Source organism: Perca fluviatilis, chromosome 3 (genome assembly GCF_010015445.1).
Source record: "Perca fluviatilis chromosome 3, GENO_Pfluv_1.0, whole genome shotgun sequence".
NCBI classification, from domain to species: domain Eukaryota; kingdom Metazoa; phylum Chordata; class Actinopteri; order Perciformes; family Percidae; genus Perca; species Perca fluviatilis.
In genome coordinates this window covers 9,962,790-9,981,069 of record NC_053114.1, presented here as the reverse complement: position 1 = coordinate 9,981,069, position 18,280 = coordinate 9,962,790, and the positions used below count along the sequence as shown (strand labels likewise).

General features: G+C 40.5%; 1 protein-coding gene across 4 annotated transcripts in view; it reads right to left on the bottom strand.

The window, feature by feature from the left end:
- Nucleotides 1-18,280, bottom strand: part of lrrk1 (leucine-rich repeat kinase 1) — a 235,488-nt gene that overhangs the window by 115,570 nt on the left and 101,638 nt on the right. For 3 of the 4 annotated variants that reach the window (XM_039794699.1, XM_039794700.1, XM_039794702.1), the window contains 6 exons: nt 16,558-16,722; nt 12,756-12,928; nt 12,043-12,163; nt 5,558-5,717; nt 2,833-3,011; nt 2,636-2,733 (listed from right to left, as the gene is read on the bottom strand). In XM_039794699.1, the coding sequence (XP_039650633.1) occupies nt 2,636-2,733; nt 2,833-3,011; nt 5,558-5,717; nt 12,043-12,163; nt 12,756-12,928; nt 16,558-16,722 (896 nt within the window). The remainder of the gene's footprint in view (nt 1-2,635; nt 2,734-2,832; nt 3,012-5,557; nt 5,718-12,042; nt 12,164-12,755; nt 12,929-16,557; nt 16,723-18,280) is intronic. The other variant, XM_039794701.1, reaches the window with a different exon arrangement.

Below are 18,280 nucleotides of genomic sequence, written 5' to 3'. Positions count from 1 at the left end.
ACATACACTGGTCTTACCAGCTCAATTATCTTGAGACTGTACTGTATTAGGTTATACACGGGTATACGATTGTGATTTCAATGAATGTATGTGTATTATTTTTTTTTTTTTTTCTTCCATAGTAACTTGAACATTGAACTGTAAACCTGAAGTGTAGTGTGACACAGGTTAGAAAGGTGCACCTAAAGAATTAGAAAAAAAGGGATTGTAGGATCTTTATTTGCCAAAATTGTAAATCTTGGTATTCAAGCTGTTGTCCTTGTCAAATTGTCTGTTGTATGTGGAACCATTTACCATTTCTTTATATAAAAAGCCGGCATTGTTCAACTTAAAAGCACCATTGTCTGAGTATCTCTGTGCTCCAGTAGTCGAACCTAAAACTCTTCTGGGCCCATAGTCATAGCAAGTGAGTAATTGTTACAGTTGCTTATGTGTTGCTACCTGTGGAGAGCTTATGGTTATGTATGTAGCATATGGATGCTATGCAGTTGCTAAGATCAGTAAGTGTTTCCTATGTGGTAGTTAGTGATAAGTGTTTGGTAAGGTGATAACTGTCTTCAAGGTTGTTGCCAGAATGTTTTAGGTTGTTATGTTAGGTTGATGTGTGATGGTTAGTTGTGCATTTCTTGTTAGGTGTTAAGAGGTTGCTATGACTTTATGGGCAGTTGCTAGGGTTTTAGCTAAGGTGTTTGCTAGGGCATCATGAGGTGGTTACTAGGCAGTAGTAAAGGTAGTTGCCTGGGTGTTGCTAGGTGGTTGCTAAGGTGTTTGGGTTGGTTGCTTTGGTGATTCTGGCGGTTAGCTGCTAGAGTGATGTGAGGGAGTTTTGGATGGTTACCAGTGTTGCATGATTTGATGTAATGAATTGTGTGGTGCAAAAACGGTGGGACAAGCTATGCAGCAAAGAAATCATAGGATAAGCCAGGTTATAATAGTTTTTAATTCATTTTCATTTTATTTTAGTTTCAGAGTGTGTTTGCTAGTTTTAGTTTAGTTTAATTTTTTTACAAAGATTTAGTTTTAGTTTTTACATATTTAGTTTGTTTTAGTCCGGGCCAGGTATCATTTTTCAAAAGCATGTAACTACATATGATTTACATACAGAATACATAGCTAGAAAATCGCCATGAAGTTTAATGTTTAATCTTTGTGCTACTTAAGTGTCCGATGTGAAGCAATTACAGCACAGAGCCATCTCATGTCCAGTCTGTTCAATTTCCGTGGTATAGGGCCCTATTTTAACAATCTAAGCATTTATGGCGTGTACGAATCCACTTTTGCTAGTTTAACGGTGGAAAAAAGGGTCTGTGCGCCAGGCGAATGGTTCGAAAGGGTTGTCCTTAGTGTCTTAATTAATTATTATGTGTTTTGGGCGTAACATGCAATAAACCAATCAGACATGTCATCTCCCATTCCCTTTAAAAGCCAGGCGCATGTGTACCTTGGCACATTGCTATTATGATGGCGGATTTGCTAAGCAGGAAGGAGAGATTTTCAGGAGAAGAAACTGATCTGCTCTTGCATGAAGTGAAAGCGCGCGAGCAGATCATATCATTATACTATTTCACATTGTAATGTTTTTATTTTTTATCTTTTGCATGTTTGTGTGCTGCTGCGCATCCCTGTGTGTGTAAGACCCAGGACTAGGTGGAGGGATTATATCTCCAACCTGGCCTGGGAACGCCTCGGGATCCCCCAGTCGGAGCTGGTTAAAGTGGCTCGGGAAAGGGAAGTCCGAGGTCCCCTGCTGGAGCTGCAGTAGTGTAGTGCATAGTTTCTGTCGCCCCCATGAGGAATTCTAAGTAATGACAACTAAACTGTCGGTGCGTCCACATAATACAAGACTACCGTGATCGCGAATAGCCCCCACTGCTCCTCCATGCAGTTGCTAGCAGCCAAGGAGGACCCGGAGGATAAAAAACCATGATGGACTCTTCAGAAGAAGTAATTATCTTCATGAGTTTCTGCGAGCAAAAGTCGCTGGACAACACAATCTTCTGAACATAGCCATACACACATTAGCTTTGTAGCAACTAATTTGGCAATTGCTTGAATGTAATGGACGTTCAAAGCTTTCAAATAACAATGAAATGCTGCGTTATTGACTTTAGACCAGGTTTTTGTTGGTCAATGGCGCGATCACTTTCCGCTGCCTGAAGATAGCAATATGCCAAGAATGCACTTGAACACACCTCCCTGTAAGACCAGCACGCCCATGGGCACACAAATGGGCGCAAGCGCATTTGCTATTTAAACGACGTGGGCGCTGGATGGGAAATTGACAACTGCGTCGGTCTTGGTCCAAGATAGGGTCCTTAATGTTTTGAGAGTTGACGGAAATTCATATTGTTGTAGAAGTGATATATTACAGCTAAAAAACTATAACTGAAATGATTCATTTTATTTATTTTTTAACCTGGCAATATACTTTCCGTATAGTTTTACTTGAAGGTTTTAGTTTTTATTTAGTTTCAGTTTACAAAAAATATTTTGGTTTTAGTATTTGATAACCCTGGATAAGACCTCTGCTGTCATTGGTTTCTAATCGGACAGTAATGTGTGGGCTTTGTACAGGGAATCACCATTCGTATCAGACGAGTATAAATTTTGTAGAAAAAAAACCCCTATATTTTACCTGTTGTTGGCCACAGGCAGAGCAATCTCAAACTTGGTAAGAAACTGGAAATACTGTTCCTCTGTCTGCTCGGTGAACCCTGTTCCTACCAACAGCATCTGCACAACAGACATCATAGATGTCACAATAGGAAGTCAACAAACAACTCAGAAAGTCCAGAATTGTTTCCATTTTACAAGTGGTTTCCTGAGTCTCACCCTTAGGTCTTCAGCTCGGATCACTCCATTCCTGGCTACAGAGTGAGAGGACTTAAGGTGCATGATCCTCTCCAGGCATTCTGACAGCCACACAGGACACAGAAAGTAGAGGGTACACAGGCCGTGGCTGGTGTCGGGGAAGTGCAGTAGGGTCCCCGTCTCTATCAAGAAACTGATAGCTGGATATAATGCAAAAATAGAGAGCCTTAAACATGGTGTTCATTCTTGAATAGTGAAGTCAAGGGCATAATATAATATACATAATATGTATATTATATTACTGTAATTACTGTGCGTCCAGTAGAGGTATTTTTTGTTATATATGTATTACATACAGTATATAACAAAATACCTCACTGGACAGTGAGCCTCCTCTTTGTATGTATACACGTGTAACTAAAGAATGTCTTTGTATTTTCAGTATTACGTTTTTAACCACTAACTATACTACATGTTGATGTTCAGTAAAACATAGAACAAAGAACACGGAGCAATTAGGACCATTTGCCAGAGACAATGCGCACATGCAAATTTCATAATTGCAACTCCTGAGCGTGTTTGCATTTTGACCACAAGGATAAGGTGGTCAGCACAGAGTAACACAGTTTAGTGGCAGATAGTCAGGATCAACAATTTCCAGGACAATTGCATACATCTGGCACAGCTGAATGTTCCGCCGGATGTCCCTCGCCTTCTGCTTTCTGTTTGTTTCTGTTCTCAAACTGTTCCGTTCAGGAAACAACAAACTTCAAGCTAGCAAGCTACATGCTGAAAATGGCAAGTTTATTTTAGAAAATTTGGGTCGTGCAATAAGGCGCCTGCTTGGTTCTTTCAGGCAATGATTAAAACGATTTACAAAAAATATGTTTACGGCATTTACTCTCTAACTAGGACGTTTTGGGACCAATTGGTGGGGATTTGCTATAGACAAAATACACACGGCGATAGACTCATAAGAGCAAATTACGTTTAACCATGTAGCCAGCAAATTTAAATAGCAGTAATAACAGTTAACTTTATTTAATATTGTATGTGGTGTTTTCTTTTAGGGGGTGCAAATGTTCCACCAAAACAATTTCCGTCCCGAGACTATTTTGCAGAGCCACCATCGCTGCGTCCAGAACTTAGCGCCACCCAAGACAATTGCAGGATTTCCCGCAGCACTTTGCAGCTTAGGCGGCCGCCTAGCATGCATGCCACCTTAACTACGTCATTTAAAAAGAAAAAAAAAAGGAAAAAAAAGTGAATGATCGAAATCTAATGAATCAATGCACAGAACATTAACCGGCACAACCGGCTGTCCGCTGACACGGAGTGCGGAAAATGTGTCAGAGCCTCCCGGACTCAAAATTATGAATCCTACTATGGTCACACCAAGACCTGCCCTTCAATAGCAGTCGATTGGTTGGGGTTAGGCATTGACACCTCGAGTGGTTAAGGTTAGGATAGCCGATTGGACAGGGGATAGGACCTGTACATGTAAGCATGGACGCCTGGCCAATAGTAGCGTGTGAATGCTATTGAAGGGCAGGTCTTGGCGTGGCCATAGTAGGATTCCTAAATTCGCCTCCCGGACGTTGAACTGAGACTACATTTCCTGTTTGTCGGTCAATGGTTAATGATCGGTTAACATTTAATTTCACTGTTCTATCTTTTGTAAGGCTGGTGTGTGCGCCAGTGTTTGTGTTTTTGTGTGTGCCGCCCCACCCCTCAACCCACCAGTTGATAACAATGCATTAGGATATTTTTTGTGCATACAAACAGCGTAAAGAATGTAGAAGTAGGACAGAACTGTGTGTACAACTAATATATACACAAATAAGACAGAAGTGCTAATAGTGGGGCGGTATAAGCTCAATAAATTGAAACAATTAAAAGCACCAAAATCGGCATGTGTTGATAGATACATTAGGAACAAATGGATATTGGGCCATTGCAAACTCCCACCCTGGTTGTCAAAATGTCCTATCCCATTGGACCCACATGCAATAACGGACATAATCTAGATCCTAGTAACCCTGAGAAACCAATAAATACCAAATATATAATAATAACCAAATAAATACTTACTCACAATTATATGTAATTATATCATTTCATTATATTATAATTTTGTTATAATTTTATTATATAGTGCCATGAATCAATAGAAACAGTTTCCGTACACAGTTCAGTGGGTGAAGTGGTACAGTAAAGCTTCATTATTTCTATCTTTACATGTATATACTTCCATTATCATTATTGACCTCATCATAAGCAAGTAAACCAAATATAGATTCTGTGGTTAGGACAGCAATTCTGGGGGCATGGCACACTGTATGTATGTTACTACAATTTTTACTACTGTTCATGCACGGGGTGGCCATGTTGGATTTTGAGCTCGGGGTACTGCGAGGTTGTCCGACTTTCCAACTCGGAAATCCAAAGTTCAGGGGGTGTTTCCAACATTGACCTCAAAAATTCTGACCTCCGAGTACAAATGGAACATACTATAAGGCCCCTGTCCCACTGGGGGTTAATCGCCCAATTGTAATCCCTCTCAAAGCCAATCCGTGACAAACACAGGTTTATAGGTGGGGACGCACCAAAGGGGAAGCTTTCTCAAATAAATACTGGAAATACACCGTTTTTTTTTTTAACAGGGAAATCACATAAAGTTACAAACAAAAAACAGTAAAACAAAACAATTTTCACATCCAGGTGTTTGCTGAACAAATCACAGTACCAGTCTGCAGGTCCTCATAGTCTCTGATGTCACTTTCTGGGTTCTGTTGGATGATGGCTTCCAGCTGATCATTAGTTAGGTATTGGACCTCTCCCTCAGCATCTCGCCTCTGCTTCTCTGCTATCACTGCTTCCTGAAGTGTCAGGTAGCTCCTGGGGATCTGGTGGAGGAGACAATGTATTTGTATCTGTGTCTCTGTGTCCCAACCGGCAGCGGCAGATGGCCGCCCACCTAGAGCCTGGGCCAAGTTTTTCCTCGCCACCAAATGCTTGCTCGAAATCAAAAATCTGTCTGTGCTTCAGAAAATCCCAAGAAGGATGTACAGTATGTGTTTGATAGTTTGAACTCCTTTTGACCAAATATTTCCAGGAACTAACCATAGAAACTACAGTTAAGGTTGGGTATAAACAAACTTCTTAACCCCCCTGACCACAGGGGACAGCAGAGAGAAATGAGAGAGTGACTTCGAGGGTGGAGGTACCGGCAGGTGTGGTGGTTGAAAGAGCAGGGGAGGTGGTCAGGTTGTTGTAAATGGTGTCATAGGCGCCGATTGATGTTTTCCTCCGTGGGTGCTCACAGGCGCACGTCGTTCAAAAAAAAAAAAGTAGTCAAAAGTTGTTTGCATTTCAAAACCTTAGGAAATGGACAGCGGCCGACACGAACACACGCGCCTATTAACTCGATAATAAAGCCGTAAAGTAGGCTTTCAACTCAGGACAGCGCCACTTCTCACAAATACAGATAGGATTGGAGATGAGAAGTTTAACTGACACGTAACCACGATCACCTCGTGGGAAATTAAAAATCAATGCCACCAACATTGCGCGAAAATGGGGTTGGCCTATATCAGGTAATTCAGCTTGATTCAAGGAACACGTGGATGTAAAAATTTCTAATGTGCGATGTGTAATGTGGGAGTTAAAGACCAAAAACCATTACAGCGCCACCTAGTGGTCCACATGTGTAATTTTTGGTAGGTGTGGTCCATGGCCCATTATCCATCTACCCTGTAAATTTAAAGTTGTTCACATTAGTGTAAGTGGTATATCTAGACTTGGGTCACATTGGGTCCCATAGGCCACGCCCACTTCGACGCCTCAGTACCCCACTTTAGGGTTGGCCTCAGGATTAGCCCTTGATGGTACCCTTCAAATTTTGTATAAATCGGATGAGCCGTTCATGAGATATAAACTTTTTGTAGTTGTAGCGCCCCCTAGTGACCAATTTTCGTAATACGCATGGGGTCCCTCCAGAGGGTCATGCCAAAGAAGAATCTAAAGTTTGGGGTTGCTAGCATTTATTTTCGCTGAGATATGGCAAAGTTGGTGTTTTCATAGTTAGCTACACAAATTTGTTTGTACGTTATATGCGCAATTTTTATCGTACAAAAATTCCTTTTATAACTTTTAGTCAGGTCAGTCTGGCGATGTTACTGTCCCAGTTTCGTGCAGATCGGTCGCATGGTCTAGGAGGAGTTCGAAAAAGTAGGTTTTTGATAAATCACGATTTTTGACGTATAAAACTCTAGGTGGAAATGGGCGTGGCCTATATCACGTGATTCAGTTGGATCCAGGGAACGCGTAGATGTATTGTTTTTGAATGTCGGGTGTACGGTGTGGGAGTTATAGGGCCAAACGCGCTTTTTCTGCTATAGCGCCAGCTAGTGGTGGAAATGGGTGAATTTTTGCGCCTAAGGTCCTTGCAGGGTTGTGGACCAGTCCTGAAAATTGCAACCCCCCACCATGTACGGTTTAGGCTGCAGTCGGAGTTTTAGGCGGAGAAGAATAATGGAAAATAATAAAAATCCTTAGAAAAACAATAGGGTTCCACGCTCCGCTGGAGTGTGAACCGCGTTGCCTTGCAACACGCGGTTCCCTTGCCCCCTCGGGCTTGGACCCCTAATAAGAATCTGAAAATGAGCATGATATGTCTCATTTAAACTATTTGAAAACATATAAGACAATTTCAACAATCCTTCACCTTTCAGCTGTATTGCCTGTTCCTAAAAACGTATGATACATGTATGTTCTTTGTTTTTTCTTCTTTGTTCTAATGTTTTTATAAATTTTTTATTGCAATTACAATCCCTCCCAGCCGATATCAAAATTTCTCTCTTAACCTCTCAATTATATGACAGTATCACATGAACAGAATGAAACAGAAAACAATGACACCTCCAGCAAAGCCATGATACACACAAATAAAAAAACAAACACGAATTAAAGCTGCGAGCAGCGATGGACGGGCCCTCGCGCCGCTGCGCGCATCGGGTTTACCGGCGGATGCCGCTCCTTGCGACCGTGCATTTGCGCGGCACTCAGACGCCGTTATGGAGCGAAATCGGGGCCAAATGTTTTGTTAATTTGAAAAAAATATATATAGTTGAAAAACTAAAGCTTGAACTTGAAAATTTAAGTTTTGGTCAAAACTTGGAAAAAATAAAACCATGTATTCAAACTAAAAATAAGTGTACCAATTTTTCTTTCAGTTTGAAAAAATTTTTGATTCAATTCTGGAATTATTTTGAATAAATTATAAATTTTCATTTTTCACTTTTATATTTCTTTTCAGTTCCACATTTCATGTTTTCAGATTCAAAACTTATTTTAAACTAATTTTTTTTTACTGCTTCAAATCTTTTTTTTTCGGTTTCAAATCTTTTTTTTCGGTTTTAGATCTGTTTTTCACTTTCAGATAATTTTTTTTCGGTTTCAGACTTTTGGCCCTGATTTTGCGTAGGGGGCGTGGCTTCAACTCAGAGGGGCGTGGCATTATGAGTGACAGCCTAACAAAGAAGGCAGAAGACTCCTCTGTCATGTTGCCTTCAGGAAATGGTGTTACTGTGAGAACTATGACTGAATGCTTTCTAACCACTATATACATGTGCTTTTGACTTAAACTGATACCAGTGACAAAGATCCCTTTAAAAAATTGTTTTGGACAACACATGGTACCAATTACACTATAAGAGCAATAAACTGTGCCAGATTGTGCAGTTCAGCAGGAACAATGACTTCTCCCACTTCCATGTACGACTTTGAATGTAGCACCACAGTATTCACTCGGCAGTCAGCGTAGCGTCTGCTCCGCCAAGGCAACCTGCTTACGTACAGGTAGGACATGTGAAAGATATTAGCCTTTTTGAATAGATACTTTGGGACATTATCCCCGCAGTGGCATTTTTTTGTCATTAACACATAAAGGGAAAATAGGTGGACAGCTGGAAATGAAGCATCACTAGCACTAAAGTTAGCATTAACTAACGTTAGCTTCACACTAGCTGGTGTTTTTACACTAATTTCAGTGTCTAGCTCAAGTTTTTTACTTTAACGTGTAGTGTTCTTTGTTAACCTCTGTTTGTCAGAATGACCATAACTCGACAGTGGCTGCCTGCAGCCGTACAGAGCCTTATAAATGTAAAACATTATAGATAACTAACATTGCTAAGTTAATAGTGTTACCTTTTCATGGTTAGTTTAAACAACATCCTGGTCTGCTTTGTTAATCAATCAATCAAAGCTTTTATTACGGACACACACGGTCCAGAAAACAGACAGTAGACCTACAAATACAAAAAGACAAGTTAGTGTATTCTGATACAGTTAGGCTGTGGTAGAAGCCTTCAAAGTTTGCCCACTTGGCATATTTTGTAAGGCATAACTGTCAAGCTGTTACATGTAACGTTATGTGTGTAAAACGTACTTTATCAGGCCAGAGCATTAATGCAAAGTCATATTTGTCTACTCTGTAAAAAGAGACCTTCTTCACTGCAGCCACTGTCGAGTTATGGTCATTCTGACAAACAGAGGTTTACAAAGACCACTACACGTTAAAGTAAAAAAACTTGAGCTGGACACTGAAATTAGTGTAAAAACCCCAGCTAGTGTGAAGCTAACGTTAGTTAATGCTAACTTTAGTGCTAGCGATGCTTGATTGCCAGCTTTGTCCAGCTGTCCACCTATATTACCTTTATGTGTTAATCACAAAAAAATGCCACTGCGGAGATAATGTCGCAAAGTTTCTATTCAAAAATGCTAATATCTTTCACATGTCTTACCTGTGGGCTGGTGCTAGTGAATACTGTGGTGCTATAAGTCATACATGGAAGTGGGAGAAGTCATTGTTCCTGCTGAACTGCACAATCTGGCACATTTTATTGCTCTTATAGTGTAATTGGTTACCATGTGTTCAAAACAATTTTTTAAATGGAACTTTGTCACTGGTATCAGTTTGTTAAGTAAAAAGCACATGTATAAATTGTATTCAAACTGAAATATAAATTGGTACACTTATTTTTAGTTTGAATACATGGTTTTATTTTTTCCAAGTTTTGACCAAAACTTAAATTTTCAAGTTCAAGCTTTAGTTTTTCCAACTATATATATTTTTTTCAAATTAACAAAACATTTGGCCCCAATTTAGCTCCATACAAATCGTCAACAATGAAAAGGGAACTCCCCACCGAGTTCAACGATAGCTCACACAAGACTCTACGTCATATGGTTCATTAGCTGTGAAAAGGGGCATGGCAAAAGCGTAGGGGGCAGGTCAAACCATCACCAATTAAAAAGGAAGTCTCTGCTGAGTTCAATGATACCTCACATAAGACTCTACCTTAAACGGGTCAAAGTTATGAAAGGGGGCGTGGCTTAACCATAGGGGGCGGGTCAAACCATCACCAATTAAAAAGGAACTCTCTGCTGAGTTCAATTATACCTCACACAAGACTCTACCTTAGATGGGTAAGGTTTTATGAAAGGGGGTTGGCTTAAGCATAGGGGGTGGGCCAAACCATCACCAATGAATAAGGAAGTCTCTGCTGAGTTCAATGATATCTCACACAATGGTCTACATCAAACAGGTCATTAGTTATAAAAGGGGGCGTGGCTAAAGCATAGGGGGTGGGCCAAACCATCACCAATGAAGAAGAAACTCTCTGCTGAGTTCATTGATACCTCACACAAGGGTCAACCTTAAATGGTTCAAATGTTAGGAAAGGGGGCGTGGCTTATGCTTAGGGGGCGGGTCAAACCATCACCAATTAAAAAGGAAGTCTGTGCTGAGTTCAATAATACCTCACACAAGGGTCTACATCAAACAGGTCATTAGTTATAAAAGGGGTCGTGGCTAAAGTTTAGGGGGCGGGCCAAACCATCACCAATGAAGAATGAAGTCTCTGCTGAGTTCAATGACACCTCACACAAGACTCTACCTTAAACGGTTCAAATGTTATGAAACGGGGCGGGGCCTGAGTAAGTGGGCGTGGTCATATTATAGGGGGCGGATCAGTATCACATGTAGACCACACATTCTGAGTTTCATGTAAATCGGATGATGTTTGTCATATAAGGCAGATTTCCTGATGCCAGCGGGGGGTGCTATGACCAAAAGTCAATTTTGGCCTGTAGGTGTCCTCAGGCCTGGACCCTTGTCAATTGTGAGAAATTTCGGGCAGATACGACAACGTACACTCAAGTTACAAGAATTTCTTTGTTCATCGCTAAACACTCAAAATGGCCGCCACGCCACGCCCACACCGTCTGACTAAAAGATTTTCTTTTAATAACTTTTCATCGTTAAGGTGTTGGGATGGTACAGACCAAGTTTGAAGTCCATCGGATGACATCTGTAGGAGGAGTTCGTTAAAGTATAGCACCTTGACTTTTAGGCCTACTTCCTGTTGCTACTAGGGGGCGCTATGACTTTAAGTAAATATCGGCCTTTATTTGTCCTAAGGGTTGGACCGCCACGTCCTATGACGAAAAGTTTTTCTTTTAACAACTTTTCATCTTTAACGTCTTAAGATGGCACAGACCGAGTTTGAAGTAGATCGGATGAAATCTCTAGGAGGAGTTCGTTAAAGTACGACATGTGGAAATGGCCAAAATCGCACTAATTTCGAACTTTGAAATCAAAATGGCGGACTTCCTGTTGGGTTTAGGGTATGGCTCTAATGAAGTTTGTACATCTTGACATGCTACATATGTGTACCAAATTTCATGAGTCTACGTTAAACGCACTGCAGGGGCTACATTTTCTTAACTTTCTAGGGGGCGCTAGCGAGCCATTTTTTTGCGCCTATTCCCGAAACCCTTAAAATACGTAAGTTTTCACCAGACTTGATGCGACCGCCAAATTTGGTGAGTTTTTGAATATGTTAATGCCCCTTAAAAAGGCAATTAATTTGACGGGAAAAGAATAGAAACAATAATTCCTTCAGTTTCAATAGGGCCTTCGCCGCTGTCGGCGCTCGGGCCCTAATTATACCTCTGCTATTACCCTCCAAGACATGTCTCAGTCCTTTCCCCTTCTGGGATTCACCACCTATTGAATTTTATGTAATCCTGTCCCGCATTTACCATCTGTAGAAGATCGCCTATGTCTCCTTTTTTATAAATACATTCACGTTCTTAGTAAGTTTCTCTCTCTTGGTGCAAGCTGTGAAGAGCTGAGTCGAGCGTCACCAGTCACACTGCCTCACTCACCAGTCTGCCCAGCAGTTTACCGCCACAGGCTGAGCTGCTGCTTTCTTTCATGGAGAGAGCCACCTGGTAGATCAGTTTCTTCAGCCCATCCAAGCCCTCCAGAGTCTTACAGGACACTTCACTGAGTACCAAGACACACACACACACACACACACACACACACACACACACACACACACACACTTGAGTACACTTCACAGAGTAAAGGCGCCTACACATGATACGCGATTTGCTCTCTGCGCACCGATAGGTAGGGCGCAGAGCAAAGCGCAGAGAGCAAAGGTAGCGCAGGTATACGTCATCAAGTGAGGCAAGGAAGCTATTTCCCGTTGCTAAGTAACGACATGCTGTTATCTCATTGGTTGCGGTTTCAATAGTCATCGGCAACTAGGTCAAAGTTTAAATAATTTGAACTTTGAGCGCAGCGCAAAGCGGCAAATCCGAGCGGTGTGCGACGCCAGGGGTAGCGCAGCACATAGTTGGGCACCACCGCCCTCCCTATAGGAAATCAATGGAATAGCCAGTGCAAAGCGCTTTTTCCGCCTATCATGTGTAGGCGGCTTAACAGACGTCTGTAAGGCTGATACTAGTGACAACTGACATGAATCTTACAGCGGTTTCTATTATTTGCATAGGCAGTATGTAGGGGGAGCAAAAAACTAAATGTTTGTATCAATAGCAATAAACAAACAATGAAAGGTAAAATTACTTACTGCAGGTGTTTCCAGGTGATGTCAGGGAAGCCGCTGGCTCGAGCCCCTGAAGGGGATCTGCACAGAGCCAGAATGTATGCTCTCAGCGTGGCCAGTCTCTCAGTGCGGAACTTGGTGTCGATGAGATCCAAATGTGTTCCCACGACCACCACGGCAGAGTTGGGTGCTCTCGCCTACAGGCAACAACACAAAGGAACTCACGTTTATTGCACAAGATGAGTTTGAAAGTCCATTCTTTACCTTGGAAACAGTTGTCTGACACACACAAGAACATCTTAACTCAATGTCCAACCTCTAGCTTTTTGTTGTTTTGTATGTTCTTCCTCAGCAGATGGAGTTTGGTTTATTTGTCATTATATGCCGTAGGTATGGAACTTCAGGCACATGAACACAAATGCCTTCTTATTGATGAAGACATTTTTACTTAAAAAAACAATACTGTTATATGTTGTTATAAACAATAATGTTTTAGCTAGGGCTCGAATATTTCGGTCAATATTGATTGTTAATTTAACACGATGACTCATTGACTTCTGGAAAGATGTTGCAATTATTGAACTTAAAAAACAGTGGAAAAAGTTAAATAAATCACCAGTAAAAAAAAGATACCTGCCTTAATACTTTTCCTATTTAAACTTTATTTTTTCATTCAGAACACAAGAGAAAATAAGAGTTTACTTGCAAAATGTAATGAGCTAAATAATAGTTTTTCGATTATTCTGGTTTTGTGATCATTGGGAGCCGAAATCATAATCACGATTAAATTTCGATTAATTGCACAGCCCTAGTTTTAGCCAGCATATGCAATTGGTTAGATATGTTAATCAACAATCAATTCAGTCAGTTTTTAGCATTAGTGTCTACAGATAAAATCAAACCAGTGACACTCTTTAAAATTAAACACATTTCATATAGGAGCCTGAAGCCATATTTATCAATTTCTAACAGTGGCATTTAGACAGGAACATTTTTTAAATCCTAAACATTGTTACTTTTCACAAACATTGCTTTTACTAACTGAAGTTTGAAATTTTTTTATTTTAACCTAAAAATGCTTGTTTCTTTATAGCTTTTTCATGTGTTGGTTCTTATAGCAGGTTCCATATCAACAACTGTACTGCACCACTACCAATTTATTTCAGCTGAACTTAAATCATTATAGTGGGGATGTATGTGGGGCCAATAATAATACGCACGTAATATATACGTAATATATACGTATAATACGCATATAATGCGTATGTCACGTAATTAATAATACGTAATAATACGTAATAATAATGACGTATAAATGCGTAATAATAATAATACGTATTTCGCGTACATACGTAATAATAATGCACATATGTAATAATAATGCGTAATAATTATACACCTGAAACACGCATTATGTATGCACGTATATATATGCACACACCTCGCACTGTAATACGCATATATGACGCACACACATATAGTACAAATAATAATACGCACCGGTAATGATACACACACAACGTAATGTACACGTAATATGCGCACGCACGTAATGCACACACATATCGCACAACACAGCTCACGTATATACGCACACACACAACGTATGTACACACGTAATACACGTAATACGCACGCACATAACACGTAATGCATACGCATATACGCATTAATATGTAATATTATGCGATATAATGCGCATATATATAATAATGTAATAATAATACGTACGTACGCACGTAATACATACGCACATACATATGCCCACACGTATATAATATGCGTAATAATATGCGTACATGTCTGCGTAATAATAGCATGCATACGTAATACGCTATGCACGTACGTAATGCGTAATACGCACCATACGTACGACGTATGCGCACATAATACGTATGCGCACACACGCACGTATGTAATACGTACATACGTACGTATACACACGCACGCATGTACACTGTAATAAGTAATAATAATAATAATAATACGTGCTGCATACATGCATGCATACGTACGCACGCACGCACGTAGTATACGTATGCGCACGTAATAGTAATATAATATGTAATAATGATATGATGGTGATGATATTAATAATAATAATAATAATAATACATACATACGCACGCACGTAATGCTAATATGTGCACACACACACACGTAATGCGTATGTATACGCACACCTCACTCATCAAAGGCGTCAAGCCTATCAAAATGTAATACGTAATAATATATGAATGGCGTAATAATATGCCCACAATAATACACGTAATGCGCATGCGTATGTGTATGCATGGTATATAATATGCGTATGCGTATAATGTACGTACGTAATATTAATAATATGCATACGTACGTACATACTAATAATAATGCATACGTACATACGTACGTACGCATGTAATAATACATACGTAATGCATACGTACATGCATGCGTATGCATACAGTAACATACGTAATGCTTACGTACGTACGTACGTACGTAATATGGTCGTATGCGTACGTACGTATGTATGCGTAATGCGTACGTATGTGTATGCGTATGCAATACGTAGTAATATGCGTAATACATGCGTAATAATGCATGCGTACGTACTATGTATACTAATAATATGCTATGCATGCGCAATACGTACGTATGCGTACATGCATGCTGCTGCGTACGTAATGCGTAATACGTACGTACGTATGTACGCAGCGTATACGTAATAATACGTATGCGTACTATGCGTATACATGCAGTGTAATACGTACGTATGCGTACGTATGCTACGTAATAATGCATACGTACGTAATAATACGTAATGCATACGTACGTATGTATACTAATACGATGCGTACGTATATACTAATACGTAATACATACTAATAGCGTATCACGTACATACATACATGTAATACGTATACGCATCATGCATACTAATGCCGTACGCATGCATGCATATATACGTTAATATCGCATGCATTATGCATACGTATGCATGCATACGTAATACGTACATGCTAATGCATGCATGCAGCATGTACGTATGCACGTATGTAATAATACGTACATATGCATGCATGCAATACATACATACGGCGCATGTAGTATGCTATGCATGCGTATGTACATATATGTCATACGTATACATGCATGCATGCTATGCATGCGTAATAATACGTAATAATATGCATGCATACACACACATATGCGTAATAATACGCACACACACACACACATAATACATGTAATAATACACACACATCTGTCTATCAAGCGTCAAGCGCCTCGAAATATACGTAATATGTAATATTGTATGTAATACCACAATATACACATGTCTGCACATACGTATATGCATATGCATGTATATATATATATGCATGTCACATATATGCACATGCATGTAATAATAATAATATGCATGCATACATGCATACGTAATATGTGCATGCATGCATGCATGCATGCACATGTATGCATATGCATGCATGCATGCATGCATATGCATGCATGCATGCATGTATGCATGCATGCATGCATGCACGTATGTGCATATGCATACATTGTATATATGCATATACATGCATGCGTAATAATACATGTACATACATACATATATATGCATATGCATACATGCATATATATGCAATAATACATGCAATACGCTATAATAATACAAACGATACGTGAAAGACAGAGCATTCCCTCCCCTCCCCCTGGGAACACAAAGCCTCAGTCACACCCTTCACTTTCTGACCCACTCACAGTGAGTGAGTGAGTGAGAGAGAGAGAGAGAGAGAGAGAGAGAGAGAGAGAGAGAGAGAGCGCTGCATTTCACCTCTATGTTGAGCAGCCATGTCTGCAGGTTGGCTACAGCCTCCTCTCCCAGAGCCAGGTTCCAGATCACCACATACAGGGCCTTATCAGTGAAGAAACACTGGTTCACTGTGGACATGCTCGCTTGACCACCTATGTCCCATACGTTGAACGCCACTGAGTCCTTCTGTGTGGACAAGACGAGTGTTAAGTCAACTCTAAAGAAGGGGCTGGAAAGAGAATACATGATTAGTAAGGAATTTTAAAAATCATCATTATTAAAAGATCCACTTCCTGATTTTGTAGGAAGTTGAATGATTCCAATGGACAGATCCACAGACCTCACTGTGAACAGTTTTTATTGGAACTACTCTCTGACGAAAAATAAATCCCTTTGAAACTGTTGAAAATGTGTTTTGTGGATTATCCAGAGAAACATGGACACTGTTTCTGGAAAGAGGTGTTTCTGTTGAATTTATCCTTTCTTTTCTTATTTATTCTGTTTTCTGCTCTCCTTCCTTCACCAGGGAGGGCAATTTGAACACCTGACAATTAACTTGTCATATATTTTTACCACTTTTTACCCAAACCAGAAGGTTTTACTAAGCTTTTAGTTGGAGGATCAGCAGCTCTCTATTTCATTAGGAACAGGCAGAAACACTTTTGCCTTTAGATGTGGCCTGACGACAAAAGCATTGCCATAGTTGCTGTCCTGCACCAATTTAACAGGACTATATATTATATCTAAACAATAATAATACTATCATCATTTCCGACATATATATATATGATATATATATATATGCGGAGCATATAATATTATATATTATTATATATATATATATATTAATATTATATATATATATATATATATATATACATATATTACATATATATATATGCTATATATATACATAAAGACATATATATAAGGCCATAATAATAATAATAATAATAAATTGAATTTATATAGCCGCTTGGACTCAAAGTCTTTACAGGGCAGGGTAGATTATAAAACATAACAAAACAAAACGCAGCAAAACAAGTGAACAAAACAAGATACAGATGAAAAAGGAGGGGGGCAGGTGGACTATGGGCAGGCTGGAGGCGAAGAGATGGGTCTTGAGGCTGGATCAGAAGATGGTGAGGGACTCAGGAGGCGGATCTCTGGAGGAGTCTCCAGAGCCCGGGAGCTGCCTGGAGAAGGCTCTGGTCCCCAAAACAGCCAGGCTGGACTTTGACGGAGAGGAGACCGAGGAAACTGAGGGACCGCGGAGGGCTGGTAGGTGGAGAGGCCGTGAGGTATGAGGGGCCAGATGGTGGAGGGCTTCCTTTATAGGTGAGGACCAGGATTTTGTAGGTGATCCCGCGGGAAATGGGGAAGCCAGTGGAGTCGCTTTGTGGACCGGAGTGATGCGGTGCCAGGATTTTGGAGCAGGTAAATGAGGCTGGCGGCTGAGTTCTGGACCAGCCGGAGTCGGCTACGCCGGGTGGTTTCATTTTTCCGCGGCGTCGGTGCCGCGTCCGCCCGGCGGTATTTGTTTTGAACAGCCCTTCAGCAGCGGGGTGGAGAGAGGGTCTGGATTTTGGCGCATGTTGCGAGGTGAAAGAAGGAGGTTTAATGACTTGACGGATGTGAGGCTCAAGGAGAGGGTGGAATAAAAGATAACGCCAAGCTGGCCTGGGGAGATGGGGAGACAATGGTGTCAGCTGATGGTGAGTGGGGTTATTGGTTTTGGTTGAGT